This window comes from Amblyomma maculatum, chromosome 1 (genome assembly GCF_055883805.1).
Source record: "Amblyomma maculatum isolate TAMU_Amacu chromosome 1, ASM5588380v1, whole genome shotgun sequence".
In the NCBI taxonomy this organism is placed as follows: Eukaryota; Metazoa; Arthropoda; class Arachnida; order Ixodida; family Ixodidae; genus Amblyomma; species Amblyomma maculatum.
In genome coordinates, this window is record NC_139344.1 from 339,979,481 (window position 1) to 340,006,844 (window position 27,364).

Below are 27,364 nucleotides of genomic sequence, written 5' to 3' on the forward strand. Positions count from 1 at the left end.
CAATACTTTTCATTCAATAGATGTTTATTTTTCACTCATGAATGAGCGGCGAACTTCGAAGTGCCAAAGTACCCCTGAAGTCTGTCGTGGCAGAACATCGACAAACAAGTCTTAGGATGGAGGAGGGGGATCAAACAAATGTGTAATTGCGATCGTTCTTTCACACCAGGGGAACGGGGGCCGAGAGGATCATACTTGTGGGCAGCTAAAAAGAAACAAACAATATAAAATGCGTGGGACACCACCATTACGAACACAGCACACACAAATCCAACAAAAGGAATAGTTCATGGCCTCTAGAGTACAGCAGACCGCGGCGGTGGCGCATCTTCAGTTCTGCCTTGGGTTGTCATTTGCGGGGCACTTTTCCAACAGTTTGCTTGAGAAACATTTCGGGCACTTTTTCAAGTCCATCAAGTGTATCACAGCAGGGTGGTCCAGGCACACCTTCTGCACACGACTCATAACCGTTGTGCCACATGTTTGGCACGTAACGTAAGCAACGGGCCGGTTGCATACGCAGCTCTGCTGCGCACCCTGCGAGTAGGAAAACAAAGCCGAGCTCAGAAACTGCGAATAAATTACCAGTTTAACGGAGACGAACCAAGGCACTGCATTCCTAAAGTCACCACGTCATCACTGTATATTCATACCCAATTTTATTCTCACAACCGAGATCAAACATTTCTCTCAACGATTCTGTCATAGTGCCAAGCCCCTACGGTTCACTCATGTTTCGGCCTCTGGAACGTCTTTTTTCATGCACGTCCGTGCGCGACAGCTATTGCAGTAGAATTAACTGCTCAGGGCTGCTCATTAGCTATGGGGAACTGTCGATACGCCAAAGCTCACAGGCTGCGCGCATAGCGCAGCTTCCAAACATTGTCCACATTTCAAAATAATTAAGACATTCCTTCCAGACACCAAAAAAGACCTTTGGTTGCACACCCCGGACATCGCTAAAGACGCGTCACAAAGAGAATGGCAACCAAAGTGTCAGAGAGCTATTATAACGTTCTATTTTCGAACAAGTAAGCTCGGTGCTGAAATTGCAAGCGGGAAGGGCAGTACAACTGGTTCGCGCAACACCGCGAGACGGCCCAGCGCAGCAAACTTCACAGCACTGCGCGCTACTCTGCTTGCTACGCTGACTACAGCTCGTAGTCGTTCATCATGGTCAACATTAAGTACAACACTGAAGCAGTTTGATAAAGTCATTGCATTTCGAAGCACAGCACGAGCAGTCGACAAGGGCCGCAGTATGCAATGTGTAACTCAGACACAGGCCAGGACAGTCGCCGAGACAGACATGCGTACAGTAGGTCGCAGAGCGTACTTACGCGTGTGGACTTGACAGCTTCGATGTAACCGTCCGAACGCGCAACTCGCCGTGACATGATTAAACTTCGATGTGCGAACGTGAACAACGTACAACCGTAAACGTTCCACACACGCGCGCGAAATGAAAACTACGGCCGATGACGCAACCGTCACGCCACCTAGCCACCTTTTGAGAACTCTGACAAGCGCGACGGCAACCATTTCCGAATCGAAACCTTCACGCCAGTGTTAAAAAAAAAAAAAAAAAAAAGAAATATATATATATATATATATATATATATATATATATATATATATATATATATATATATATATATATATATATATATATATATATATGTATAAAAGTACAAGTTCACAGCTTTTTTTGTTTTTTTAGCATTAGCACCTTATCTTCACATGATAGACAATTAATACGTTGGTTTCAGCCATTCGCGAAACATAAACCAGAACCAATGCCGTTCAGTAAGAGTCGCAGTCGAATCCGCCGCCAGTCACCTCATTATCACATTGAACATTTACTCCTGAAGAACTGTGACATGCTTGAGATGCAAAATAAAGCATTTTTTTTTATTTATACTGGGTGCTTTTGATACAAACTGGCAGTGAACACAAGCAACAGTAGTACACCTGTCTAGCAGCATAAACACATGCTAAGGAAATTTACCATGAACATACCACATGTAGTAGAACTCTTCAGTGAGAAAGCACTGGCTTTCTTAGAAGAAACTCTCTCTGTGGTGTGCTTATAATGGCACAAGGTTTTCAAAACATATCAGCAACTTCTGCCCAACAATTGATTTTTTTTTTTTCTAGTTGGCAAATGGAAAACGTCGGCACAGAATGAGGTCTGTGTCATAACAAAATGATGTGAACATTTCAGAATGGTAAAATTAACCTGGAGTGAGCTATACGCACAAATGTAATCCTACAAGCTTCTTATTTGACAGACAAAGGTGTACAGTGTTCTTAAAACCTGTGAACATTAAGCCTATATAGGTATCAGCTTTATTAGTAAGGTTGAACCACGAACCTAATCACAGTCTTTCTAGCGTCAGGTTTACAGTAACAGTCATTACAAGTGTACAAAGAGGATCAGAAACTGCAGCAGCTGTGGTATAAATAGTACCAGTATGCATATATTGGCAATGGTTCATCTCCAACATCTATACAAACACTCTTCAGCAGTCAAGCCAGTACTGCTGGTGAGATCACTAGGAATGCCATACGGCAATGAGTAGCATGCATCTACTTTCCTGCAGCTGGCCTTATATCCAGACCCCTTGAATGTGCAAGGTATGCATATGCTATTAAGCTCTTAACTGCATCAAAAGATTGTTCTATCTACAGCTCAATTTTTTGTGTTGCCAAACACTACATGCTACTGGATAATTGGCTCCACAACTTCCCTATCAATTCATTGCTTCTTGCATCCACTACAGATTTATTTGGCCCATTGAGCAATGCCTTCTCACATACACACACAAAATGTCACATCACTAATCTTTGTCAGTGTGATGACAATCGTATATCTGCATCATTTCTCTACTCAACAAGTGTGCATCTATATAAATAAGTGCTCCCCATATCTGCCATGTGGACAGGCCACCCTAAAATTATTTACACAGGACACAGCATCCATAACAGTTTAAACACAGACCACAAACAAGTAACTTACAGCAGCTACACCACTGACATAAAATGTTGCAAGTTCCTCAGCATCTTAGCAGACCTGCTAAAAGTACCCCGAGCAGGGCGAGCGTGGTACAGTACTGCGACACTGGAATGTTTGCAGTCATAAAATGGAATATTGTAAAATAGATGCACTTTAAATGCAGATGCATAAAACCTTCAGCTAAAGTCAGGAAGTCAATATTTTTATTAATTAAATAAATGCAATCTACTGTGTCACTGACACAAAACAGAGCAGTCAAATGCTAAAACTACTCTGACATAAACATTCAGGTTTTTGTTCAGACAGGCACATATCAGACAGCAAGAACTTAATTACGTTCACAAAACAAACAATGAGAATTGGATAAGCTGATTATGGCTGATCTCCTAACGTGACATAATGGCCTGATAAGCAAGCTCTCAAAGCAAAGTTAACTTCCTAGGCAGTTATTATTTCTAAAATAGAATCCAGTCTTGCACAATGTGGTTCAGCGTGTACTGGTGCAAATAATGTCATGATGAAATAAGTAACTGATAGTGCAGCTAGCCAATCGCATAGCATCGCATGATAAAAATGTTGCTTCCATTATAGTTCCAGTTTTATAAACCACAGCTGTTAGCAAATATCTGAAGCACATGAGACTAAATGTTAAAAGACTGAATAAACCAATTTTACCTGATTCTGCTCGAGCAGGGTCGTTAAAAACAAAATGCAAGGGAAATGGCACAGCTTGAAGATGTGTATGTAGGCCATATTCTGAGTCTATAACTTCTGCCTTTTGTGACTTCCTGACTTATTTCCTTTAACTGGGGCAGCTGTTCAGGTAAATGGGTGTCATGTGATGAATGCAGGTGCATTTAGAAACAATGAATAAAGACTAAATGCAGACAACACATGTACTCCTCATACAGCAAAAATGACAGTGCATGTAACACATTGCGCACGAGTTCTCTGCATTATTACCTTTAACCCTTGTTCCCAACTTTTACCATCAATTTTTGTTTTTTTAACTGATGTTAATCAAGCTATGGTCTTCAAAGTAGCTACTCTATTTTTGAAGTGCACAGACCACAGCATTTAAAATTATACTAAGTCAGGCAGCACAGGTCACAAGAGAAGTTCATATGGAAAAGAAAGATAAGTCAGAACTTACGAACAAAAAGTAGTAATCTAAATGGACCCCAATGAAATGGCCACTGCACATTGTACCCTAGAGGCTTGCCCCATCTGATACTGGCACATAAAGCACTACTACAGTCCCTGTAGAGTAAAAGGAATGATATGGAATAGGCACAACCATGATAAAAACAAATAATACAATGCAGTCTTACAAAATATAAACTACAAAATGGCACAGCCAATATTCTGAAAAGGATTTCAGTGGTCACTGAAGATGACTATTTACAAAGCTGAAGATGAACAAACGCACTGAGAGAACAAATAACAGACACAATGCCAGCGTTTGATCTTTGGTTTGTAGAAGACTCACAAACAGTCTTCGTTAAAATTGTGCGTAGTACAGAAAGAAGACAATCAAATAATATAATGCTGTGCAAACTGGTGTGGCAAAACTACACAGTAAGCAACAACTGCACATGGGAAAGATTGCACGGCTCTAGGCTGTTTGCAAACTGACAGCAAAAAGAATGCATGAGAAAACAACTAGGAACTAGAAGAAGGCAAAAAGCAATAGCGAGAGAAAATATACAAAAGAAAATGTGCACATATTTTCAAGTATGCACATAGGTTGAGTCAACAATATAAAGGTGTAGACAATGCCTACCTGGAAAATGCGAGGACTACCAAGATAACAGAAAAAAAAAAAGAGCACCATAAGAGCAACACTGCTGAATATGCAATGTCAAAGAAAAGAAAAATATTTGAAAAGAATAAAAATATAATTTTTCATAGCTGCATTCCTGTACTACTAGAAAGTAAAACTGAATATGTGAAAAAGAAACAAAAACCCTGACCCCCACCAGACAATTCAATCAAAATACAAAGTGGGAAACCTGTCTCCTTGTGCAGTTCCAACAATGTTTAAGCTAATAGCCATGCTGAAATATGCAGAGTGTGTGAATGTAAAGTTCACATAAAATTAAAAAAATTTGTCATGACATGCAAAATGGTCAGTGAATGGAGTCAAGGCTTGAATGTCCTGATGTAACTACACAAATGAGAAGAGGTAGAAAAGTGCTAAAACTAGAGAAGTTTTACACTGACTCCTCCTTCCCGACCCCAGCCAACCTCTAAGATCACTACAGGTCAAGCAAATATTGGAGTATAGAAATAACATAAGGGAAAACAGTGTGTTGTAATGAGCAGAACAAGATTACAGCTGTAAAAAGCCTAAACTTAGTTTGAAAAGACACGTAGAAAAAAATGAGCACCCACAAGTTCACAAACTTTGTACAGATGTCATTGCATGCCAAAAGTGCGGAGGGGCCGATCACTAGTTTTTCAGTCATGGCTGCAGTAAATGATGCTAAAAATAGGACAACAACATTTCAATGGATAGGAGAAACAGTTGTGACTAAAGCATGGTGGTCAGCTTTACCCATATGCAGCTTTTAACTTCACTCCTAAATATTTTGCTGAGACATGAACCAACTTAAAACATATTTTAAACACTTCAAAGCAAGCATTGTGACACGTACAAGTGCTTGAAGGGTGTAAGCAATATATGCCATTTTGATTTTCAAACTCAGACTCTCTCACTGCACATAGTTAACAAAATTATACATGTGTCAGTCAGTGTATTAGCATGTAACGAAAAAGAAAGAAGCTTCACTCTGCAAAACAAAGCTGCAGGAGCAACTGTATTATGTTGTTTGTACATACTACAATGCTAAACTTGAAGTGCTCAATTTTTCAATACTACAAATCCCTTCCATCTTGCTTAACTGCTAAAAATTCTGCAATGATAACTGAGGATGAAGGAGGTGAGTATAATTAGGTACTCCTGCAGGTGAACTATCATAAAAATTACATGTAAGTAGTTCACTGTGTCAAAGTCTTAGTACTATCTTTACCCCTTTACAATGTAATGGACCTCACCCAGCTCTAACAAAGCACATCCAAATTAAGTGCAAATGTATCAGAATAAGGGCTGCGAAACTTGCAAGCAGCTCAAACTAGAAGAACCTTATTGATAACCTTATTTATTAATCTGTTACAATACACATGTTTGTGTAAAACACAATGCAGTGCACATTTTCTCCAGCCAGAAGCAGGAACCATTAAGTATTTTTAATTACTGAGGAGGTCATTCCTTTCATAATGCTTGCTGACATTAGGCCTGAACCCATGCGACAGTACAGGGTCGTCCATTCTTAGTTTGAACACGGCCACTGCATTCTAAGTGTCATTGCACCTGACACGGCCGCATGTCGCAGCAAAGTGACTTAAGCATAGAGAGACCTTAAGGTGGTGCTTCACATGACCTGCCACTGAATTTCATTGCTCAGTGGGTTAGGATGCAATGGCACTTTGAAGACAGCAACCATGTCCAAATAACAATGGATGACCCTGTACATTCGCTCCCATACTTCAAGTACAAAAGGAAACATGTCAAAGCCCTTAGTTGTGCCCACAGCCCAGCACACAAGTGCACACACACACACACTCAGCACGCACAGTCCAAACACTTCAAATCATTGTTTCGGAACTGTCCACATAGGGCTGATGGCGCCCCCGTGTGGACTGCCTTGTGGAAGACAGCCCGGTAGCCGTGCCATGGTGGTGGGCAGTTCGCAGAGGACCACTGAGGTTGGGGTTGGCCTTGCCGTACAGTGAGTGGAGGCTGGTGCGGGAGCCCAGGTAGGTGGGGTTGCACTGACCCCCAAAGTGGGCATAACTGTCGTTGCTCGACGTGTCTAGCGATCGGTCTAGCAGGCGTGTCACGGGGTTCTGGTACTGCGCCTGGCCCGATGACCGCTTGGAGCGAGTCGAGCGCCGTTTCACTCGACGTGGTGTCATGGGAGCACGGCCCAGTCCGGGAACCACGGCTGGGCCAGCATCATTGGCTGGTGGATCAGTTCGGAACTCGATGCTATAAGGCAGGCTGTTCAATGGCTTTCTTTTGCTGCTTCTTCTTTTCTGTGTAACTGCAGCCAGCCCAAGAAGTTGAGAAAGTGATTTCAGTGCACCTTTTTCAAACACGACTGTGATGACAAATTTCTAAACAAAACACAGGGGTGGCTGTTTTAAGAAAGGCAGGCAGGGCATCACAAGACAGAAAAATTTTACTATTTAGCCTGATGCTGCTGCCACAAGAAGGGCTATAATAGTATTTATTAACTTAAAATGTTTACTACAGGTGAACTCAAAATGCTTCTATCAGGGAATAAGTAAGGGTTTTTGTGCAGCATTCATAAAAACAAACATTACCAAGAAAAGATAGAGCCCACATTTCTGTGTGCCCTGTGCTTTATCTACACTGTCCTTGTTAACGTCATTTTAAACCTGCTAGCCCAATCCAGGCCTCTTATGAGAACCAATACTCTGCTAAAATGCAATTCCATTCATACGCACTGCCCTCTATGCTAACTACCGATGTGAAAACCTTCTGCCTTATCATTATTCCTTCCACCAATGATAGCATCGCTTTAACTTACCCACCAGGTGACCCCCATCCCTCCTGACATTTGTGCTACGATTCTGAACTGCACATTTACTGACAACTTTACAACTATATCTGATGTACACATACCAACAATATACCATTTTAACTATATTACCATGCCCCTGTAACTATTGATATTCCAGGTATTCCAGGTGTCAATAAGCTTATTGGTGGACTCAGTTTTCATTCTGCTCCGGGTTCTTAAAGTTCTTAAAAAACACTTCAGCTTATTCTTCCATAAGGCTAACCAACCTTTTCCAGCAATCACTGGATCAATTAACGCTTCCTAAGCAGTAATTGCAGCTATATGCTCAAACATATAATAATCATTAACCTTGTTAATTTTCTTGAATCGAGCTCATTTTTTATGTCAGCGCAACATGGTTTTCGAAAATCTTACTCTTGTGAAACACAGTTAATATCATTTACATATGCATTGCATCATGTTCTAGAACTCTCACCACTAGATGACTGCATATTGTGGGCACTGTGTGCCGCTTCATCTTTCACAAGGGTGAACGTGGTGCTTCATCTTCATCCTGCTCTCTCGTCATCCCATCGTCATCGAGGAGTGTGGTTCGCCACAGTGTGCGACCATGGCTTCAGGTCTCCAATAAAACCTGATCCACCAAGCCCAACCTTCTTCTTATATTTTTCAAAAGCATTCGACAAGATATGTCACAAACTACTTCTCAATCTACCAAAAGTGAATACTGACTGTAACTTATTGAAATGGATTGAAAGTTTTCTACTCAACCGCTCACAATATATTTTTGCTAACTATTATAAGTCCAGTTTTACAGAGGTGTGTTCTGGAGTTCCACAAGGTACTGGCCTTGGACCTCTATTACTTCTAATCTACATTAATGACCGCTCTTGTGAACTCTCACATTCACCTTTTCGGTGATGATTGCACCATTTTTAGAGAAATAACTAATGTTAATGGCATTACGTTACTTCATTCAGACCTCACTGCTATAAGGTAACTGGTGCAAGGAATGGCTATTGCAGCTGAATATTAGCAAATCCAATGTCATGCGCGTATCTAGAAAAACTTCTGTGCCACCTTACTATTACATCGATAATATTTTGCTGGAATCAGTTTCGTCATACAAATAACACAGTGTTCACATTACTTGTAACCTTAACTGGTCCCTTCAAGCCGAGAACATAATTAAAAATGTTAACTGTATGCTAGGTTACTTACGTCGAATCTTCTTTTAAGTTCCTTCAGACTTGAAACTGGTGCTATGTAGAAGATTATATGACCTAAACTAAGTATGCTTCACTGGTATAGGACCGTATTCATAAGATCTTAATTAATAATTTCGAGATGGTCCAAAATAACCCTGTACGTTTGATCCTTGCTAACTACAACCGAACTGCTAGCCCAACTGTCATGAATACTAATTTCTCCTTCCCATCACTGACCGCGTAGAAAAGTTTTCTGCATCACCCTGTTCCATAAGTTGTACCATCACGTCCCTCTCTTTGTAATCACCTCATCTCCCTTCCAATTTATGTATCCCGCCGCATTAAGGAATCATCATTACAAAGTTGTAATCACGTCATGCACATGAAATGCTTCTTGCAATCATTCCTGCCGCACGCATTCCAGTCATGTGACTGGAACCACCTGCCCGCAGAACTTGTTGGCATTTATAATGAGTAGTCGCTTGTAGCTTTAATTAACATTGTATATTCATGTGCTATTTAACATTTATGTACCAACTGTATCCTCTTCATTTTTCGTACATTTACCACTCCCCCTCTGTAATGCCTCTGGGCCCGAGGAGTAATATGAATAAATAAATATAAAAAACAGTTCAAACATTCAGTAAGTGAACCCTCTCAGGTCCATAGCACAGAGCCTGCTAAAAGCAAGCTGCATGGATACAGATTGAACTGCTGGGCTATTCATGGAGCCAACAGTGATTCAAAATGAATCACTGTTGGCTCCATGAATAGCCCAGCAGTGATTCAAAATGAATCACTGTGAATGACTTCTTTTAACATGAACGACTTTATAAATCTAATAGTCTGTCCAATTGTAGCACTGTCAGTAAACAAGGGCTCAAAGAAAAAAAAAAAAAAAAGAAAATGAACAAGGAGGAGTTTTAAGGGAATGTTTGCCGAGTATCCCCTCCCCCCCGCCCCCCCAAAAAAATGCACAAATTTCACACACTACCTTCAGCCTTTAGTTTCTGCTACAACAAAACATGCCATTTGCTAGGCAGTATTTGTGGTACAAGGCATTGATCCTTCCTGCTACTTTAAACAAACCTGAGTATACAAAACTATGCTATTCTAGGGGAACTGCCCCTAGCCTTAAGTCACTGTTTGCAGTAAGGAAAAGATTAAAAGCCAGGCAACTGGACTGTCGCTCCTTTATTCCAATATGATTGATATTTAGCAAGAATGCAGTATTAAAGAAATAATTTGGCAGGTAGAATCAACAATTTAAAGACATTTCAGCTTAAGTGCGAGCAAACTCCAGTCTGCATAAACAGCAGTGCAGAGAAAAATACACAGAATGACAACAGTTGCGTGCAGGTAAAGTGAGTTAGTAAGCGAGAGGAAAATACATGAAAAAAAAAGGAAAAAAACCTGCATCATGCTAAAGCAACAAGAGGAAAGCCCTGAGAGAGAGAGAAAGGGAAAGAATACATACATTGTGTTCTGCATGCGACATGGCTTTGGTGGGGTTATGTATGCTGAGTAAGAGTCAAAGCCACCAATGAAATCAACTGAAAAAGCAGACAGGAGTGAGTGATACACTGAGGCTCCCTTTGCACCAACCTCCTCAGGCTAAAAAAGAAAAATTAAGAAGCACTGGTGCAAGAATGAGGTGTTAGATAACATGTAAGCAACAAAGCTGCATGTAAGCAATAACGCAAAGAAGCAACTTTTCTCCACTGTCAACACCATTGCACAAAAAAGATGGGTCCCCACCTTTCGGGGCCTTATCAAATTCACATTTCATTCACATAATTTTCACGGCTCAAGTACAGCCCGGAACTAACCAAAATGCTGTCATTATGTTTTTCTAATCAAGTCAGCAACACACGACAGTGTACTGGCATTAATTCGAGCTTACTGTTTATAGAAACTGAAGTTGGTTCCATCAACAACAAGTGTACCAAAATGGCACCTGTTAATGTGAACAAGTGAGCAGTGCTCCTTGAGCTCGAACTATCAAAAGTTAACTCTCGTGGTAGTTCATACCTATATAATATATAGGGGTTGGACTTTTTGGTTTAAACCGAAAAACACCGATAAAGGTACGCCGGAAGTATTTTAAAAGGTTCTGTTTAAACCGAAAAAGGTCAGTACCTTTCATGCACACCGCAAACTCTCGATGACGGGAGAAAATTACAACAGTGTTCAATCCAGAGGCACAATGCGAGACTGTGGGATCGTTGATTTAAAACGGTTGAGGGTTTTGAGGCATTTTTCATGGTCTCACAAATGGGGAAACCCTCATAGACTTGTCAAGCGTTCGAGAAGGGGCGCCTGCGGCAAGGCAGGCACTTCGAGGGGCGAAGGACAGACCAGATAATTTGCAGCGCAAGTGTATTCAGGAATCGCGGAGACCAAAGCTCACCAGTTTCTCGCCACATGACACTTCTCAGACACAAGCCGAGAGAAGCGCATTTGTTTCTTAAGTGATTTGCTTTATGCAAAAATTTGATCGTAATAAATAATATTTCAGTTACTCCTTTGTCAAGCATGTGAATTTATCGTTTACACATACGTTTTGTCTTAATGCTAATTTCCATCATGGCAATAACATTTGCTTCCAAGTTCTTAGCTGTATATATAACCAACTGTACATTAAATAAAACTACATAAAACACCATGCAAGAAAAAAAAAGCCAAAATGTACATTGCGTCACTTTTAACTGTACACAGATGCCTTTATCTCACTGAAAATAAAAAGAAAAAAAAAACAAAAAAAAAACAATATTTATTCAGCAAAAAATAATATTAACCGAAAAAAAAAAATAAAAAGGAAGTTGTGTTTGCAAATAAACACAGAAAAAAGTTAGCCGAATTCTCAGAAAACAAAAACCGAAAACTCCAACCCCTAATAATATACAAAGACATAAAATGCTGATAATCAAAGTAAAAAAAAGCAAAAGTTGTGGTACTTCAGGTTGAAGTTACTCACATGTACTAAAGTATACCACGATTATAACTCTGCATACAATAAAGCACTCTTTACAACTTGACAACCTACCGGAGCGTTGGTTCCAGTTGAATCCATGCGCTTTGTATAGCAAAAAAATTAAAGTAGGGCAACCCGCAAGCTTTGCCTTAAGGATCTGAAGCAACAGCGACCTGCAGTCCTCCAAGGTGCTTCCGCAGTGAAGTGAAAGACTACACGACAGATATATATTGCCCTGCTTGTACCCAAGGTGTACAAGTGTGCCTGCATGGCTTGAGGACAGCACTTCTGACACACAACCCAAGAGTCACGAGTTGGAACCTCGACTAAAGCTCTTGAAACTTTTCTTTAAGCGGGAATGATTTATTTTACATAGTTAGATCATATGAGACTAGCACTGAGCATTACATGTCATGTTGTAACCACATTCGTCAGAATGCGACGTAACATGTGACGCGGTTTTCACCACTCTGAAGCCGCCACTGGGAGGCCACTTCCTCTTCCACTAAATGGGAGCCTTAATGCTCTCACGCTAAAGAAAGTGAGCTGTTATCTAAAGCACCCTCCATATGTGAAGTGCCATTACATGCCATTCTTGCTAAGAGCACCTGTAGCCACATGTAAAGTTCGTGCAATTCATGACCCACAGTGTGGAACAATGCAACAGATGCAAAACTGTTCTACACTTATGACAGCAGCTTGATGGCGATTTTCAGTCAAGCTTCAAGACCTAGCCGCTGATTCTGCTCTGTATGTTACTATCCTCTGTGAGCGTACATATGCTGAATGGTAGGGTACGTCCAAGCATGCTGGGATTCCCCATTACGTGCAAGGCCCTGCTTCCGGCTCCATGACAAGTGGGTATGTGGAGCCGTCGAAACATTCCTGCACATTTCCAAACACAGCTGACGACTGTCGCATTACCTACTACGGTGCCGCCTCTGCAAGCCTGAGGCTTCGAATGCTAACACATTAAAAAAAATAAAAAAAAAATAAAAAATAAATAAATAAAGAGCAGCCTTAGTAATCTTGTATCAGGCATAAACTTGTGTGGGCACTGCTGAAGGAGCACTGAAAACAGTCAATGCTAGGGAATGGCAATACGCATTCTTAAGTGCCCTGGGAAATAAAATGCCTCTGCAAGGCAAGCTGATGTAATTACGATCTCAATGCAATGTTACGGGTATATTAATATTTTAACTTCATGTACTGATGGCTTGCTCGTTACCTTAGAATTGCACATTGTACAGGACAATAATTTCTACAGAAGAAAAAATGAAGCCATAAGAGGTAGGCCCATCCCGAGGTTGCTTTTCTAAGGATAACGCCAGCTGCAAGAAATACTCCGGGGCTCACTCGCACATAGGAAGCCTGTGCTCTTTACAGCAGGCTGCTCAAGCTTGGGGTTTCACTAACTAAGCTAAATGATTGTTATACAACTTCCAGCAACTACTATCTCTGGCAATCTGTGACCCAAGTGCAAAGTTGAGATTCATCTAGCTACAAAAAGGTTCCTTGCAAAAACAATTTGCAATATACATTCATGAGCGTCTGCAAAAGACTGAAGTTAGAAGCACGTGGTAGACTTACATGAATCATCTTCCTGAGTGTAAAGATAGATTAGGTAGCAGCCTCCAATGAAGCCCACAACCTGCAGGTTAAACATGAAAAAATTCAGTTTCAGGTGTGAGCACTGCTGTGTGGGTGTAGATGTTCACAAAAGGGTGCTGCACGGCTCTATCAATGTGCAGAAAATGATATTCGAAGGTAACAATGAGACCATGATGGGGCCTACTGCTACCTCTGGCACATGGCGGTAGTGCTTATTACTACCAAGGTTTACGAAAATCCAGGTACACAAAACTCCACTGCCAAGCTTCATGTTAACCCATGAGCTACAATGTACAGTTGTGAGCAAAAGTGGTATACAACACTTAATCGATGGTGGAGCTCGAGAAAACTGCGTTTCAACGCCATCTAGCACGAGCTATCTTTGATTGAGACAATCGTAGTGGGACCCCATTGTATCGATATGCATGTGTGGCTAGCACTGCCCCTGTCGCTGTCTCGAAATAGATTTTTGATGCAAATTTCTCGAGCACTGCCGCCGGCTAAGTGTTGTATACCACTTTTGCTCACGACTGTACACATATCTGTCATTATCGTCCTTAACATCTTAAATGTTGGCAGCTCTCATAACCGGTTAGCAACATTAATTGTCCAAAGAGTTAAGTCTAACGAGCTCCACATACAGGAACACCAGTCCAGACAGTGCTGCACACAACTTGCTACCCTAGAACAGCAGTTACCAAATTAGCTCATGCAAACAGCACAGAGATGGGACACAAGAATGACATGGATGGCTACACTCTTTCGTTGTATTTTTTGCGCTGTTCCATGTTAACTGACCTAAACCAACTGACTCTTATACAACAGCACATGGCTGAGTGATGTAAGCAGCTTTTGAGGTATCGGTGTAACTGCCCGCTTAACAGCACTTCCAGGTGCATGTATGTTTACGAAAAAAAAAATAAAAAATTATAAGATGATGATGATGATAGATTTTAATGGCACAAGGGCGTCTCAGGCCAAAGAGCGCCAAACACAAGGTGAAAACCTTGTGTTTTCACCTTGTGTTTGGCGCTAAGACCAATAACCAATACCTTCCAAAGAAGTAAACCAATGTTTAGTTTAGGAGGCACAGTGTGCACTAGGAAAGTGACTATATCCAAACAAATACAGGTAAAAAGCCTTGGTTTGTGATATAAGAGAGTACCACACAAAACTGTGTTACAGAATGAGTACACCATAGAGTATAACTTTGCACTACTGGATAAACAGAACTCTTTCAGAGATACATAGGAGATTTGTGCAGAGACCTCAACAAATGCCATGGTTGCCAGCGTGGAGATGCACATGAATTTCCCCCAAACACATTGCAAGTGCTCAAAATGCCGACCTCAAATCATAACATTAAAAAGCAAAGAAGGATATCAACACGTCTACAGGCAAGCTGAAAAAAAAAAGAAAAGAATGCTCCGTATGACTTCTACAATTCTGACTGCAATGTTTACTGAGAATGTGCTTGCGCATACTGATTATATGAACACAATATCTCAATAAGAAAAAGTATGAGCACAGCGAGCACAAAGATTTTGAATTACATGATGCACAAACCAATAGTGAGAAAACCGATGCCTTACAGGGGCCCTGACATAGCTTCCATTGAGGCTGTTCTTTCGTCTCTGATGCCTTTCCTCTTCTCTCAATGCTGCTCATAAGCAGTACTAAGCTAGGAGCTACAGAGATAAGCAAGCTGCTACCTGCACAGAGCTCCACACACTCAGCCAGTATTTTTTCCTCTTCTTCAGTGAAGTAGTACTCTCCCAGCTCTTGAATATATGGAAGCCATTTGCTTATGACGCTTTCTTTTAAGTGACACAAGAAAATGTCTACACACCAAAAACTGCTAAGAAAATACGGGAGGAAAAGTGGGTCAATGTAAATGAATTTAAAGAGGCAACATGCATGTTTCAGGGTTCCTTTAATAATTTGTATACTTCTCTCAAGTGTGCTGTAGACACAGGAAAATGACTTTCAAACAGGAGGCACAAAGAAAAAAAAATAATGTGTCATTAGAAATGAACTTTCAAGAACTCTCATTGAGAGAAGGAAGAACGGCAGTTCTACAAAGCTCAATTTTGGGCTACTTGGTACCTCTTTATTTCAAGGCACCTAGCATGAGCAAAAATGCAGAACACAAGGCAGATAATGTGATCACCTCTTATGTGCTCTGTCAATTTTGATCATGCTGAGATTAAGAAAGCATTATTCTGAGCATGGTTGGACACGTGCCCAGGGTCAGGGGTGTAGCATGCTTACCGCTAATTGACACTGCACTCCGGCCTGAATGCACTCCACGTAGTAGTACTCCAGGAGACACCCGTTCACCGACACTGGCTTGGTGACAGCTAAGATGTCGTCAGAAGAGCTATAGTTGAAGACAGCCGTGCAACCAAAGCCATTCGCCTCCCACCAGCTCCGGCTTCCAGTGCCCATGTTCAGAATGCTAGAATCCTAGAGACAAAGTTCCGGCAAAGTTACATCGCCCATAGCGATGTAAACTGCCTAACAATTCGAAAACTAACTTGCTACACCTCTAAACACAGCAAGTGTGCAAATAACTGTTACACGTTGCCTCAAATGGCGAGTATAACCTGTATTAAAAGAAAACATGTTTCATTTTTATCATTCCACAGCCAAGTTGTACCAAAATTACTGTAATGCAGCTTGGGCTCCGAGCAAGCATGCAATTTTTCAGATTTGTCGATCAACTTTAACACAGCCTTTTTAGCATATGTCCAGACGATTTCTCACATTCTCCAGTGTATTTTTTGTTTCTTTGTATGAGTCTGCGGAGAAGGTAAAATAACAGCCACAAGTAATTAAATGTGCACCTTCCAACCTCGACCCTCTGCAGAACAGGCAGCCAACTTCCCCTCACTTTAAAATCTATAAAGATGCCGAAGTGAAACATTTGAGAAAAGCAGCATTGCACAACCATAACTACTGAAAAATGTGTGACATAGAAACAACAGGATGCTTTCCCCACCACACACGGACCTATAGTGGTGATGTTCTATATAGGAAATTTTTCATTTTTCAGGAAATTGTAAAAATCAAAATTTGTTGACCTTTTTTACAAACTGCTGGATTTTTCTAGCTATTAGAGACAAACAACACAGGAAATGGAGATATTGGGGTACAGTAGAAGAAATTTTTCGTTATGGCATCGAAAATTGTTGGGTTATGGTGCAGCCGCATGAAGAACATGCACAAGCAGAAAAACTAACACCACAACAGACTTGGACGAGCCAGGCTTGTCATAGGCTGGCTGTCATGCCTGGCTTCTCATGAGTCCAGTTCTTTTAGTGTTTTGTGGCACCTTTTGCCTGGTTTGCAGCGAGCAGGGCTCACCCAATACAAATTTTTGTTCAGCTAACAGATGTTGGAATAGGTAGTAAAAAAGACCAATGCGGCTCAAATTACATAAAATAAAATGTCCTTTAGAGAGCTAAATGAAAAGCTCTCTACCATGTTGCAAGGGCTATGAAGTCATTGTGTGCTAATGCTAAGTCAGCGCTTCGACCCACCACTAAAAATGCTGACATGATAGCGCATCCCAAGTGCTTGCCAGGACAGATGGTTTCGTTTAGTTTATGCGATTTAAAGTGCCAAAGTGACTTGGGATGTGAAAGACGCCATGTGGAGGGCTCTGGACAGTTTTGACCTCCTGGTGTTGTTTAACATGCACTGACACTATATAGTACACGGGTGCCTTTCATTTCATTGCCATCAAAACATGGCTGCCGTGGCCAGGTTCAAAACCATGTCCTTCGACATTCTGTGTAACACAGCTATTCAATGTGTTCGAATACCTTTAAGTAAGTCTGCAGAATTTTCTCACAATTTTATAATTCTTGCATACTTTGTGTATTTGCCTTTCATTAGTGATCCACTGGGCTGAAAAAGTCAGAAATGAAGACTCAGCAAGTATTTTTCTCATGTTAATAAATCAGTGTCCAGTAGTGTCCAGCCATACTAACATGGGTGCTTCATTTAGATGATGTGCAGTCAAGCCAAATGAGGAAAAATTGGAAGGCTTGCAGCATGAAAGGAAGGGTGAGCCCAAGATTTGAATGCAGCAGGAGCTATATATGTTCACAGACTCCAAAAGCTCTCAGAAACACGAGCTTCCTGCAACAATTTACTGAGGTGCTCCCGAATGTTTAAAAGATGGACTGCACTCTGATAGCCTACCAACACCATCCTAGTTTAGGTTTCCAAGTGTAATGGCATAGTAAGACAACCTTACCCTGCTTAAAGCGCCGATTTCCATGTAAAGGCATATAACAAAAACATTCCAGCCTATCCACAGCAACGTCCAGGAGATGTACTGCAATGCAAAAATACACATTTCCAGTGAGTTTCTTGCCTTTGCGGTATTTCATGCTTCGAACTTAACTGCCCGAAATATATTTATTAACTCACAGCAGCCACGTATCTTGGCCTGTAGTGGTACGTCCCGAAGAAACCGAAGATGACAAATATGATCTGGAAGAAGTTTGCCAAAATCGGCGCCCACATGTACCCGAGGAAGTCGAAGACTTGGCGCTGGAACGTTGCGATCTGCGCGAAGACAATCTTTTTTTGTTAACCACGTATCGAGGTAACGCCGCGCTAGCTAAGCGCCATGGGGTGCAGTAACGGCAGGTAACAAAACAAACGGCATAAATCAGGCGATGTCCAGGCAGTACGTACTACAACAGTACACAGATCAAACAATGCCGAGCTTATCTGTATCGCGAAGCAAGTGGGATGGGATGATCAACTCACCAACTGGATGGTGCAGATCGCCAAGACCAGGGCTCTTGCGCCGCAGCAAGACATGCTTTGACGGGAATAAACGACCACTGTTCAACTCTTCATAACCACAAAAGCACGGGTGAACACCAAACAATTGCTCGCTGAAGCGGCCACAACCGCAGCACTGCGGGTGACACTAACATGGCAACCATCGCATCACATATTCACGTCACACACTATCTTTGTACCGGCGTTGTAGTGTTTCCGGCGATAAATAAAGGCTGCACTTCGGATGCATCATCTTCAGGATCTGAATGACTTCACAATTGTTTATTCTGAAGCTAGTTGCGTGAAACTCTACATGTACACACACAACACAACGAGCAACTTCGGACCAATGAGCATGCGCGGAAGTGGCGGACGCAAAGCCAGCAAAGCCAAAGCGACGGGAATGTGGGAATGTTATTCTTGCAGTAATAATAAAGACAACGTTCACTTGTAAACCACAGTTTCTTTATTGCATATTTTTTTTTCACGACGTTATGGAGAGAACTGCTCAAAGGAGACAAACTTAACCAAGAGGGTCTTTCGGCCTTTCCTCTGGCTACATTGTAAACCCAACGGGAGTTCTTGCTACGTTTTTGGTTTTCGTTTCTGAGCCGGCTAGCATTTGTGCGGTGGGCGTTTTTCATGGGTCTCACGGCAAGAAGCGATAACACATGCTATTCATCTTGCTAGTGGTGAATGGTTTGAATTGAATAGTCTCAACCGCAGCCATGTTGCTTTTACTGGACGACGACCACAAGCAGCACCTGAAATTTATTGAAAACGTCGACGAGCCAGTGGCGAAGGAGTTCTGCAAGATCGCCAACGAGTTTCTTGTGCGCGGTGTGAACCCTAAGGTGTACCACTCTGCCGCGCAAAAGCTTCAAGTCGAGGACGACGTCGTTCAAGGCGCCGTCGAGGGCCTGTCGCATCTCCTTAGTCAAGCCGCCAAGTTGAAGCTCAGCGAACAGCACTTCCGGGAATCATTGCTGCTTCTCAGCTTTCCCCAGTCTGTGTGCGATGAGCTCGTGAAACACCACACTGACAACGAGAAGAGCCTACGTAAGTTTCTCTCTGAGAAGTCGATACCCTGTTGGAACTTCTCTCGTCTCGAGTGGCGATTGGAGGCGGAAGTCGCTAGCCGTTGTCTCAAGTCGCATGTGACGCCTCTCGTGACATTGAAGTTCCAGCTGAAGCGTGGTGACGGAGATGAAACCAAAGATGTGGTGCTGCAGACGGACCCCTTAAACCTGTTGCACATGACAGAGTCGCTAGAGGAAGCGCTGCAAAGTGCCAAATCGCTTCACATGCGCAGAATCGCAAAACACGTCAAGTAAGAAGGCCGTTATGGCCGCGCAAGATTCAACTGACCTGTTTACAAGCTATGCCGGCATCGTATCGCGGCGTACCGTTTGCAATAATTAGCCATTCTAACCTAAGGCCTCCTACACTTTGACGGGTCGCTAAAACACGGCGCTCAGAAAGTGAATTGTACATACACTACTCTTTATTTGTCGCGCTAGAACTGTGCTATAAAGGCAGTGCTGATAGCACCTTGGTGTGTCGTTTACTCGTTTTTGCTTGGCGACGTGCTTTGTTTGCACAATGTGTTCTTTCAGTATCCTGGTGGCAGATTTTTCATAAGGAACAGATAGCCGGGGAAGCTTTATCACTTTCATTACTTATCTGCTTTCCTTAAGTCTAGCAATGTTGTCATTTGTTTGCACGCCTTCAGACACTCATGTCACATATGCAGTGGATACTAACTTTATTGCAAACAAGTTCCTTGCATTTGCAAGACATTTGATACTGCCGTAACTTCAGACTTTGCGCTGGGTCCAGCATTTTCTTTTCCATTACCAGTTGCAGCTCTCCTCCTACAGTTGGTGGTGGTCGTGTTGAGATTGGGACCCACAAAGAACACTTGTTTGGAGAATGATTGTGTGAAATATAACATAATTGCTAGCACCCTGCAAAGAAGCATCCTTACAAACTGGCCTTGACACAATTCATGATGTAGACAATAACTGCACGTGCATAAGTACTCATGGGCATAATGGGCTCCTACCGCACGAGGTGGACTTTGTGGCTGCCTGATGGCAGAATGAGTCACTGAACCATCGGCGCAACGTTTTAGACACACAGTCCCATTGTTTTTTTTTTTTTTTTGTCACTACCTAAGAGCAAACAAAATTCAATTTTGCATTTCATGAAAAGCTGTTATGCACAGCAATTTCAGTGTCTGAAACCAGTAGTGGTGTGCTAAGCAAGCCAAGAAAGCAACTGACACTGGCCGATTTTGTTCAGAGGTTATACCATTTATTTGTACGAAAGGGCTACACATTCAGGTCACCTACATACTTTCATCTCATATATATATAAATCTATTATATTACATACAGACTGAGCTCAGAGGATTGTCACAGTGTGTAGGTTTTCTTGTGACAAAATGAGGGGAAGTGCCCTGTTTCCCTTTCAGTGTGGGAAATACCTGGTGACTAAATTCCATAGCCACACACAAAGCATGTGCACCATCAGCTTAAGGCTCCTTTCTTGTAACCCAGTGGCTGCTAGGGAGCAACTTTTCATAAACTGCAACAACCTGCCTCAGCACTGAAGTGCTAAGTTCGGTGCATCGCCACAGACAATGTTTCCATTCACGGCAGCAAGCTCAAGCTTTACTGGCTGTCACAAGATTGAAATGCACTGCCATCACAAGGCCAAATTTTGCACAAGCCACACAATTGTACACACGAGAAGCAAAATACAGAATGCGAACTATATGATGTTTTTCTTGGCCAACAGCCTTGTCAAAGCTGGAATGCTACAGTAACTGAATTTGGCATTTGTGGATGATGGCACCACACTCATGCCTGTTGGCAAACACTAGAAAAATTAACTGCGCCAGTAATACTGTTACTCCGTGTTGAATGCTCTTGTGCTGGACATATAAGTTAATGCGTAGCAGTATGCAACACTATTGTACAACTCGACATGGATTAGTGCAAGCCAAGTACAGCCCAAAGTACTTCATAGACAAATGGAACAAAGCTAACACGCTTTTCACACAGTTTCACACACAATATGACACACGTCATTGTATGGCATAAAAGCGTTGCTGTTCTACACGTCAACTAGACTGACATCCACAGTTTTATTGCTAAATTGCATCACAAACCTTACAATAGCCACAACGTAAGTTCAAGGTACCTAAGTCATTGGCAATATATCTTCAGCACACCAATTTGTGCCCTTATAAATTGAGAAGACAAGTGTTCAGGACAATATCATTTTTTGTGCTGAAATAGAAGATATCAAAGAGGCTTTCAGTGGCCAAGTTTCAGTTAGCACCTGGAAATTAAGAACCCATTTCTGCAGGGTGGAATGTAGGAACACATCCATCAAATGTTAAGTACTATGGAACCTATGCCATGCACCAGGATGCACCACTTCAGTAACAAGGAGGCAGATTCAGGAGTGCTTCTAAGTGGAATTCCACTGTGAGTGCACCATCACACAAATGAAGTGCAGGAAACTTGCCATACAGGCCAAATGCTCTCAAACTGCAGGCCTTGCATGCAACCTGTGGCCTGTTCTAGAAATACGAAAAATGAAACACACAAAGCCATTTGGTGTGGGCATGTGGCTGATCCTTGAATTCATATGCATTTACTGTCATACACACAGCATTAAGATTCAACCTCCGCCAGCAACAAGTCAAAGGCTGCAAGATGTGAAATGGAAGTCTTTGCGGTATGGAACGTCTAGTTAGCACACAAGAGCCAAATTTCTCTGGCACTCTCCACACAAACTTCCCCGAGCCAAAAATGACCGAGTACACAACACTCGTGTTCAGTGCTCAGGTGAAAAGTACCACCTGCCAATTCCAGAGACTAAGTTTGCATGCATCTGTGACCAGTCACCAGAATTGAAGCTTATGTCATATGCGACCTTCTTTGTTTTGCACTACATAGCTCAAGTGAAAGAGTGATGCCGCATAGACCTTTGAAAAAGTCCCAGTCGAGCCTGCTGCTTTTAGTGCCTCAAGGCACATGCAGGCAATTAGGCAAACTCGCATGTGGGAAGTAAAGACGGCCTGAATGATAATTAGGCGTTCCGTTTGATATTATGAGTGATCGGAAGCCACAAGTTAGTACAATAGGTTGAAACCATGTCGCTGTGAAGCTAAAGCAGTGCTGCATGTGTGTCAAGTAATGGTAAGATATGAACTCGTTTGACAAAATATGAAAATTGTCAGCCACACTTTGCAGCCCACAACACGCTTTTTCACACAAGTGCACGAGACTGAACACTGTCTAAATGATACAATTAACAAAGGAAAAAAATCTCAGGAATCTCACCTTGTCTTACAGGTGTACATAAGCCACATTGTTTTTCTCAACGTTGAAGAAAAATCAAGCTACTTGCTACTATCCACCAGACAGCACAGGGACCACTTATTCACAGGCCAGACAAGGCAATAAGAGAGCTGAAACACTGGCTCGAATAGATATGTACTTTTGTAAATAGCTAAGCTATTTCAGCAGATAACAAGTATGACCACAGTCACCTATATTACTTTCATCTATATATCTATTCAGCACATCTATAAAGAAAAAGTTTTGAATGCGCTAGTGGTTACATACCGCGAAAGGTAAAAGTGTATAAAAGCCACCCTTGCTAAGCCGTACAATAGTGCCATGAAATGCTGGCATGGTTATCTACATCAGGAATGTTCACATCACAAAAAGGATAAATGGAAATGTGTTCTGGAGCCCTGATTTTCACAAGTTTTCATCAGAAGCTGCCTGCAGGAAGCAATGTACTTGCAGGTGACAAAGACCACTGTAATCTTAGTTCATTTTGCACTGTTCACAGCAGAGCAGAATATACACCTGAAGCAGCTCAGTGGTTGTTAACATGAATGCATCTGTATGGCAGCTGTTCATGCATGCAAAGTGATAAATTGCATGCAAAAAAAAAAAAAAAAAAAAGTGTGACTAAAGAATGCTCACAGTGCTTGTAAGACAACTTTACCGATGCCAGCCTGCTTCTTTAGGAACTGTAATGACATCAGCTTAAGTTCTCCATCGGAGCGCTCACATCAGGTTGGGAATCGCTCAGTGTGTCTGTGGTCCTGTGTTGCAAATGATTGAGGTCCATTCCCATGCTATTTCAGGTGCGCATAACCGGCCACAAGATTTGTTCACGGGTAATTGAGAGTTCGCATTCCACATGACTCACGGTAGAATGAGGATAGCAGAGCTGCGGATAATTCCAGAAATGAGTAATAATACACACTGTTCATAATTACAGTGCCCACATGGGCCCGGGCGCACACACAAGAGAAAACGAAGTATCAGCACAAGTCGTTGCATAAGTCCCTCAGAAGAAAAAGAATCACAATGTTGCTCACAGAAGTGCAATTATTTCTTTGGGACAGCGCAGTGAGTAAAAAAGCCGTAAAAAATTCGGAGTCAGTCAGAAGTCCCAAAAAACAAGCACTTCTGTGAAAACTCGTTCCAAAGCCTCGTATGGGCTGGTGTAAAGTGTTGGTATGCAATTAAATTCGTCATACAAAAAGGAACCAGTTAAAGCCCCATAACCAGGCTTAATCAATGTCCTTCTCCCAGTCTCGTAAAAAAGAGCGCATAGAAAAATGCAAGAAGGCCTGCACGTTACAGCAGGTCAATCTGGTCTGTTCGCTGTTCGTCATGTTTGTCCAAAACCTGCATATTATGTTCTCTGTTCTGCATGTTGAACCAGCCTGGCGCCGCCACACTTTGCTATACTTGCTGCGAATCTCCAATCAAGGTGCCACTAATTAGACCACACCAAAGCACTGAGACGCTGCTTAATAAAAAACCTGGCACCTTTCCGCAAAAAATATAAGGCATCTTACGCTTGGCAAATTAAAACTGGATTTTAAAATCACAAAACCACGAAAACTGATCTCGACTATCAGACAAGGTAGCGCAAGAACGCAGAACCACGCTGAATGACATAGATACATGGAGAGGCTCTCGAATCCACACAGATAAAGAGAAACAAGCCAGCCTTTCAGCAAGAATAGCAAGACATTTGTTTTTAAATGATTAGCACCACCTAAGCAGATGCCACACCTAAAAAAAAAAAGAGTAAAAAAAAAAATGGCCACAGCACAGAGCACACTTGTATTTTCTATTGCAAAGTAAGTGCTAGTACGGCCAGGAACCTGTGAATGACACTGATAGCAGTTATCCCGTGTTGCTGATATCGTAGCTCTTCACGATTCACGACGAACGCAGACGTAAACAAACATTCAGTATTTACAGGAGCTTTCATGATAAATCGCACATGAAAAGAAAAGTGAAATGAGATATAGCATGCACATTTAACAGTCAACTAGGCGTTTACCAACACCATGTGTATGGTTAAGATCAATTGCTTAGATGCTGGCCATGTTAACACCATGACGCAACAAAATATTGCCTGCAACCACACGATCGGTCAAAGGTGGTGTTGATGACCCGGCATTCCACTCCGAAGCTCTTACACTCCTCTGTGATGGCTCAACAACAACCATAAAGCCATGTTTTCACTCGAGGCACAATCTTCAGTTTGTTACAGGTTGCAGATCGCATTATCCCAAACATCACAGAATAAAAAGCAAGACAATTTTCACGTGGATGAGCAATTTGGATCACCGTTCATGTCGCCACATTTGGTTCAAAGGTCACCAAGTATCAAGCAAGACAATGGAGTGGGCTAATAATAAGCCCAAACCCAGAAACATGCACATGGTCTGATCTCTGTCTACCCTTACAGTTACTACACCTACATACACAGAACTGAACCAACTCTCACTTTAGAAAATAAGTGTATGGATGTCTGTCCATAAATACTAATATGAGAAGGATTTCACCTAAGCACAATATTTGGTATTAAGGGGTAAAAGAAATAAAAAGACAACCGGGAAAGAGAAGAAAAGCAAGACACCAGCACCTTGTGAAAAAAATGCAAAACCAAGGTGCCTGAATGACCCTTATGATAAAGCAAGGAAGGCACTGCTCACATCACACCACCACAGTGCAATGACAAAAAAAAAAAAAAAAAAAAAAAAAAAAAAAAAAAAAAAAAAAGAAAAAAAAAGAAAGAAAGAAGAAAGAAAGAAAGAAAAAAAGAAAAACGAACTGTGGCAACCACAACGGTGATAGCTTGCTCAAGATAAACTAGGCAGTCTGGTCCTTGAACTACAATAAAATCTCATTAATTTGCCCTGCAAGAGTTAGGAAAAATGCTTAAGAACAGCCCTAAAAAACAGCCATAGTGTGCATACCCACGAAATTCAAGTTTGGGGATGTTTATACAGAACACAGCTGGCTTCACAGGTCATACCTTGATGTGACCCCCCTGTCCAAGTTAATGAGCATCCCAAGCCATACTTATATGGGTGTCAGCCAGGACCGCATTCCCAGTTTGAGTTATCTGAATTTCTGAATTAACTGGGGTCAAATTAAGGAGATTTTGCAACAAACCGGGTGTACCCAGTAAATCTATAAAGAAAAAGTAGAGGAGATACCATTTCTTTTACTTTATGACCACAGCAAAATACACCATTTGCTCATGTACTGGGTACAGGAAGTATGTCGACCAAATGCAACTTCTACACTGTTTCAAGCCTCAGACTGCCTACTATCTCAGAGCCTGTGAGACCTATCACTTGTGCTTGTGTAGCCATGAAATACATGCGATTTATCTGACCAAAGACCCATACTGGCATTTTAAGTTCTTTCTTCTATGCCATGACCACCCCAAACATGCAACCTTATACTAAACGTCTAAACGTGTCATTCGAACATGAAGCAGGCCTTCCGAAAATGAGATGCAGTGGTGGTAGTATCATTAAATGGCACAGATCTTGCCACAGGCTGCACTGTAGCAAGCACGCAAATGCAGTCTTGTGCGACATTACAACTGCAGAAGATTGTATATGTTTACAGCTCTCCCGTTTGTAAAGGCAACCACAATGCAGCGATAAGTTCTGTTATAAGCTGTTAACACACCAGCACTTGAATATGTGTGGATTTATTAAATACCAGCAGCATTATTTGTGCTTTGTGCCCTCCGAATGGCACTATCTCAAACTGCAGATGACATGCTAATATTTTTTTTTGGCCCCTAATTTCCTGACTAAATAATACACAGCAATCAACACCACAGTAAATGCAAAGCATCATGGCTCGAGACATCACTTTAATAAAAATTAAATTCTCTAGGTCAATTTTATGTTTAAAGATCAAGGCTGAAATGCATTTTACAACCCTCATTAGCTACACTTCCAATCAATGCTAGCTTTATACTTAACTATGTGTTACACCATACTAAGAAAAAAAAAACAAAAAAAAAAAAAATTGATGTAAAAGTAAACAATGTCCAAGTTTAGCATTGGACCTGTGATGCCATGACTTTAATTTGAGAGTTTTAGTTTCTAACCATTCGTCCATGGCAAAAATTGAATACTTGGGGAAATTTACATGCCCTAGACCAGTTTGGCCCACTCGATAAAAACAAAACTCCTGGATGTTCCGAGATTCTGAAGGCAAGAGGAGGGGCTTTTACTAGTCCTGCAATGTTGAGTTGACAAGCTGGCTGGAGGGCGGCTGGCGGCGTGCTGTGGGGCTCTCTCTCTCTGCCTTCAGACGGGGAAGTCCCACAAGTCTGGCCGGACCGCAAAAGCCGGTCAGACAGCAGCACTGGGTCAGACCGTGAGTGTTAATTTTTTCAGTCGGTCAATCTCCACCTGAAGAGTCATGCGCAGCTTCTTCTCCTCGTCAATCTCAGCCATGAGGTCACGAACCAGTTTGCTGTACTGGTTTCGGTTTGACTCCACTGTCTCCTTCAGAGAGTTGATCTGTAACAAAAAAAAAAAAAAAAAGAAAAAGAAAAACATAATTCTGCAGTCACAATATGCATGCACAAGTTATTTTCTGTCTGCTAGGCATCTTAAAAGCATTGGCTGTAACTCTCTCACGCATGACCGATGGCTCGGCACGTGTTGTCAAACTCATATTTGTGCGCATTAGAGCATGTAGCCTCTTCAAGAAGGTAATCTGACATTGACAGTTCTGATTTTAAGCAGCTCACCTTTTTTTTTTTTTTTTTT

The 27,364-nt window shown here is 41.8% G+C and overlaps 3 protein-coding genes and 1 long non-coding RNA gene across 6 annotated transcripts in view; 1 reads left to right on the plus strand and 3 right to left on the minus strand.

Moving 5' to 3' along the window:
* Positions 1-3: 3 nt before the first annotated feature.
* LOC146207572 (uncharacterized) lies at positions 4-1,503 on the minus strand. The gene is made up of 2 exons (XR_014703840.1): positions 1,341-1,503; positions 4-537 (listed from the first exon to the last, which is right to left on the minus strand). It is a non-coding gene; the product is annotated as an uncharacterized LOC146207572 (long non-coding RNA).
* A 387-nt stretch (positions 1,504-1,890) lies between these two features.
* NKAIN (Sodium/potassium-transporting ATPase subunit beta-1-interacting protein) lies at positions 1,891-18,593 on the minus strand. Its single transcript, XM_084588688.1, has 6 exons — positions 18,205-18,593; positions 17,860-17,997; positions 17,684-17,764; positions 15,691-15,885; positions 13,399-13,459; positions 1,891-7,122 (listed from the first exon to the last, which is right to left on the minus strand). Exons 1-6 carry the CDS (start codon positions 18,256-18,258, stop codon positions 6,665-6,667), a joined length of 987 nt encoding a protein of 328 aa, XP_084444814.1. The 5' UTR covers positions 18,259-18,593; the 3' UTR covers positions 1,891-6,664.
* A 177-nt stretch (positions 18,594-18,770) lies between these two features.
* LOC146207574 (COMM domain-containing protein 2) lies at positions 18,771-19,772 on the plus strand. Its single transcript, XM_084588736.1, has one exon. It carries the CDS (start codon positions 18,951-18,953, stop codon positions 19,554-19,556), a length of 606 nt encoding a protein of 201 aa, XP_084444862.1. The 5' UTR covers positions 18,771-18,950; the 3' UTR covers positions 19,557-19,772.
* Positions 19,773-20,516: 744 nt separating this feature from the next.
* The window catches only part of LOC146207575 (SH3 domain-containing kinase-binding protein 1-like), a 44,529-nt gene continuing 37,681 nt past the window's right edge, over positions 20,517-27,364 (minus strand). For all 3 annotated transcript variants that reach the window (XM_084588719.1, XM_084588729.1, XM_084588714.1), the window contains one exon: positions 20,517-27,112. In XM_084588719.1, coding sequence (XP_084444845.1) covers positions 26,960-27,112 — 153 coding nt within the window. In that variant the 3' untranslated portion in view covers positions 20,517-26,959. The remainder of the gene's footprint in view (positions 27,113-27,364) is intronic.

Coding starts and splice junctions, on each gene's coding strand:
- NKAIN (XM_084588688.1), bottom strand. CDS start 18,258: ATGTCTTGCTGCGGCGCAAGAGCCCTGGTCTTGGCGATCTGCACCATC. Junction 13,460..15,690: donor GAGTGCAGTGTCAATTAGCG/GTAAGCATGCTA, acceptor TTTAACCTGCAG/GTTGTGGGCTTCATTGGAGG. Junction 7,123..13,398: donor CACTCAGGAAGATGATTCAT/GTAAGTCTACCA, acceptor GGCTGGCTGCAG/TTACACAGAAAAGAAGAAGC.
- LOC146207574 (XM_084588736.1), top strand. CDS start 18,951: ATGTTGCTTTTACTGGACGACGACCACAAGCAGCACCTGAAATTTATT.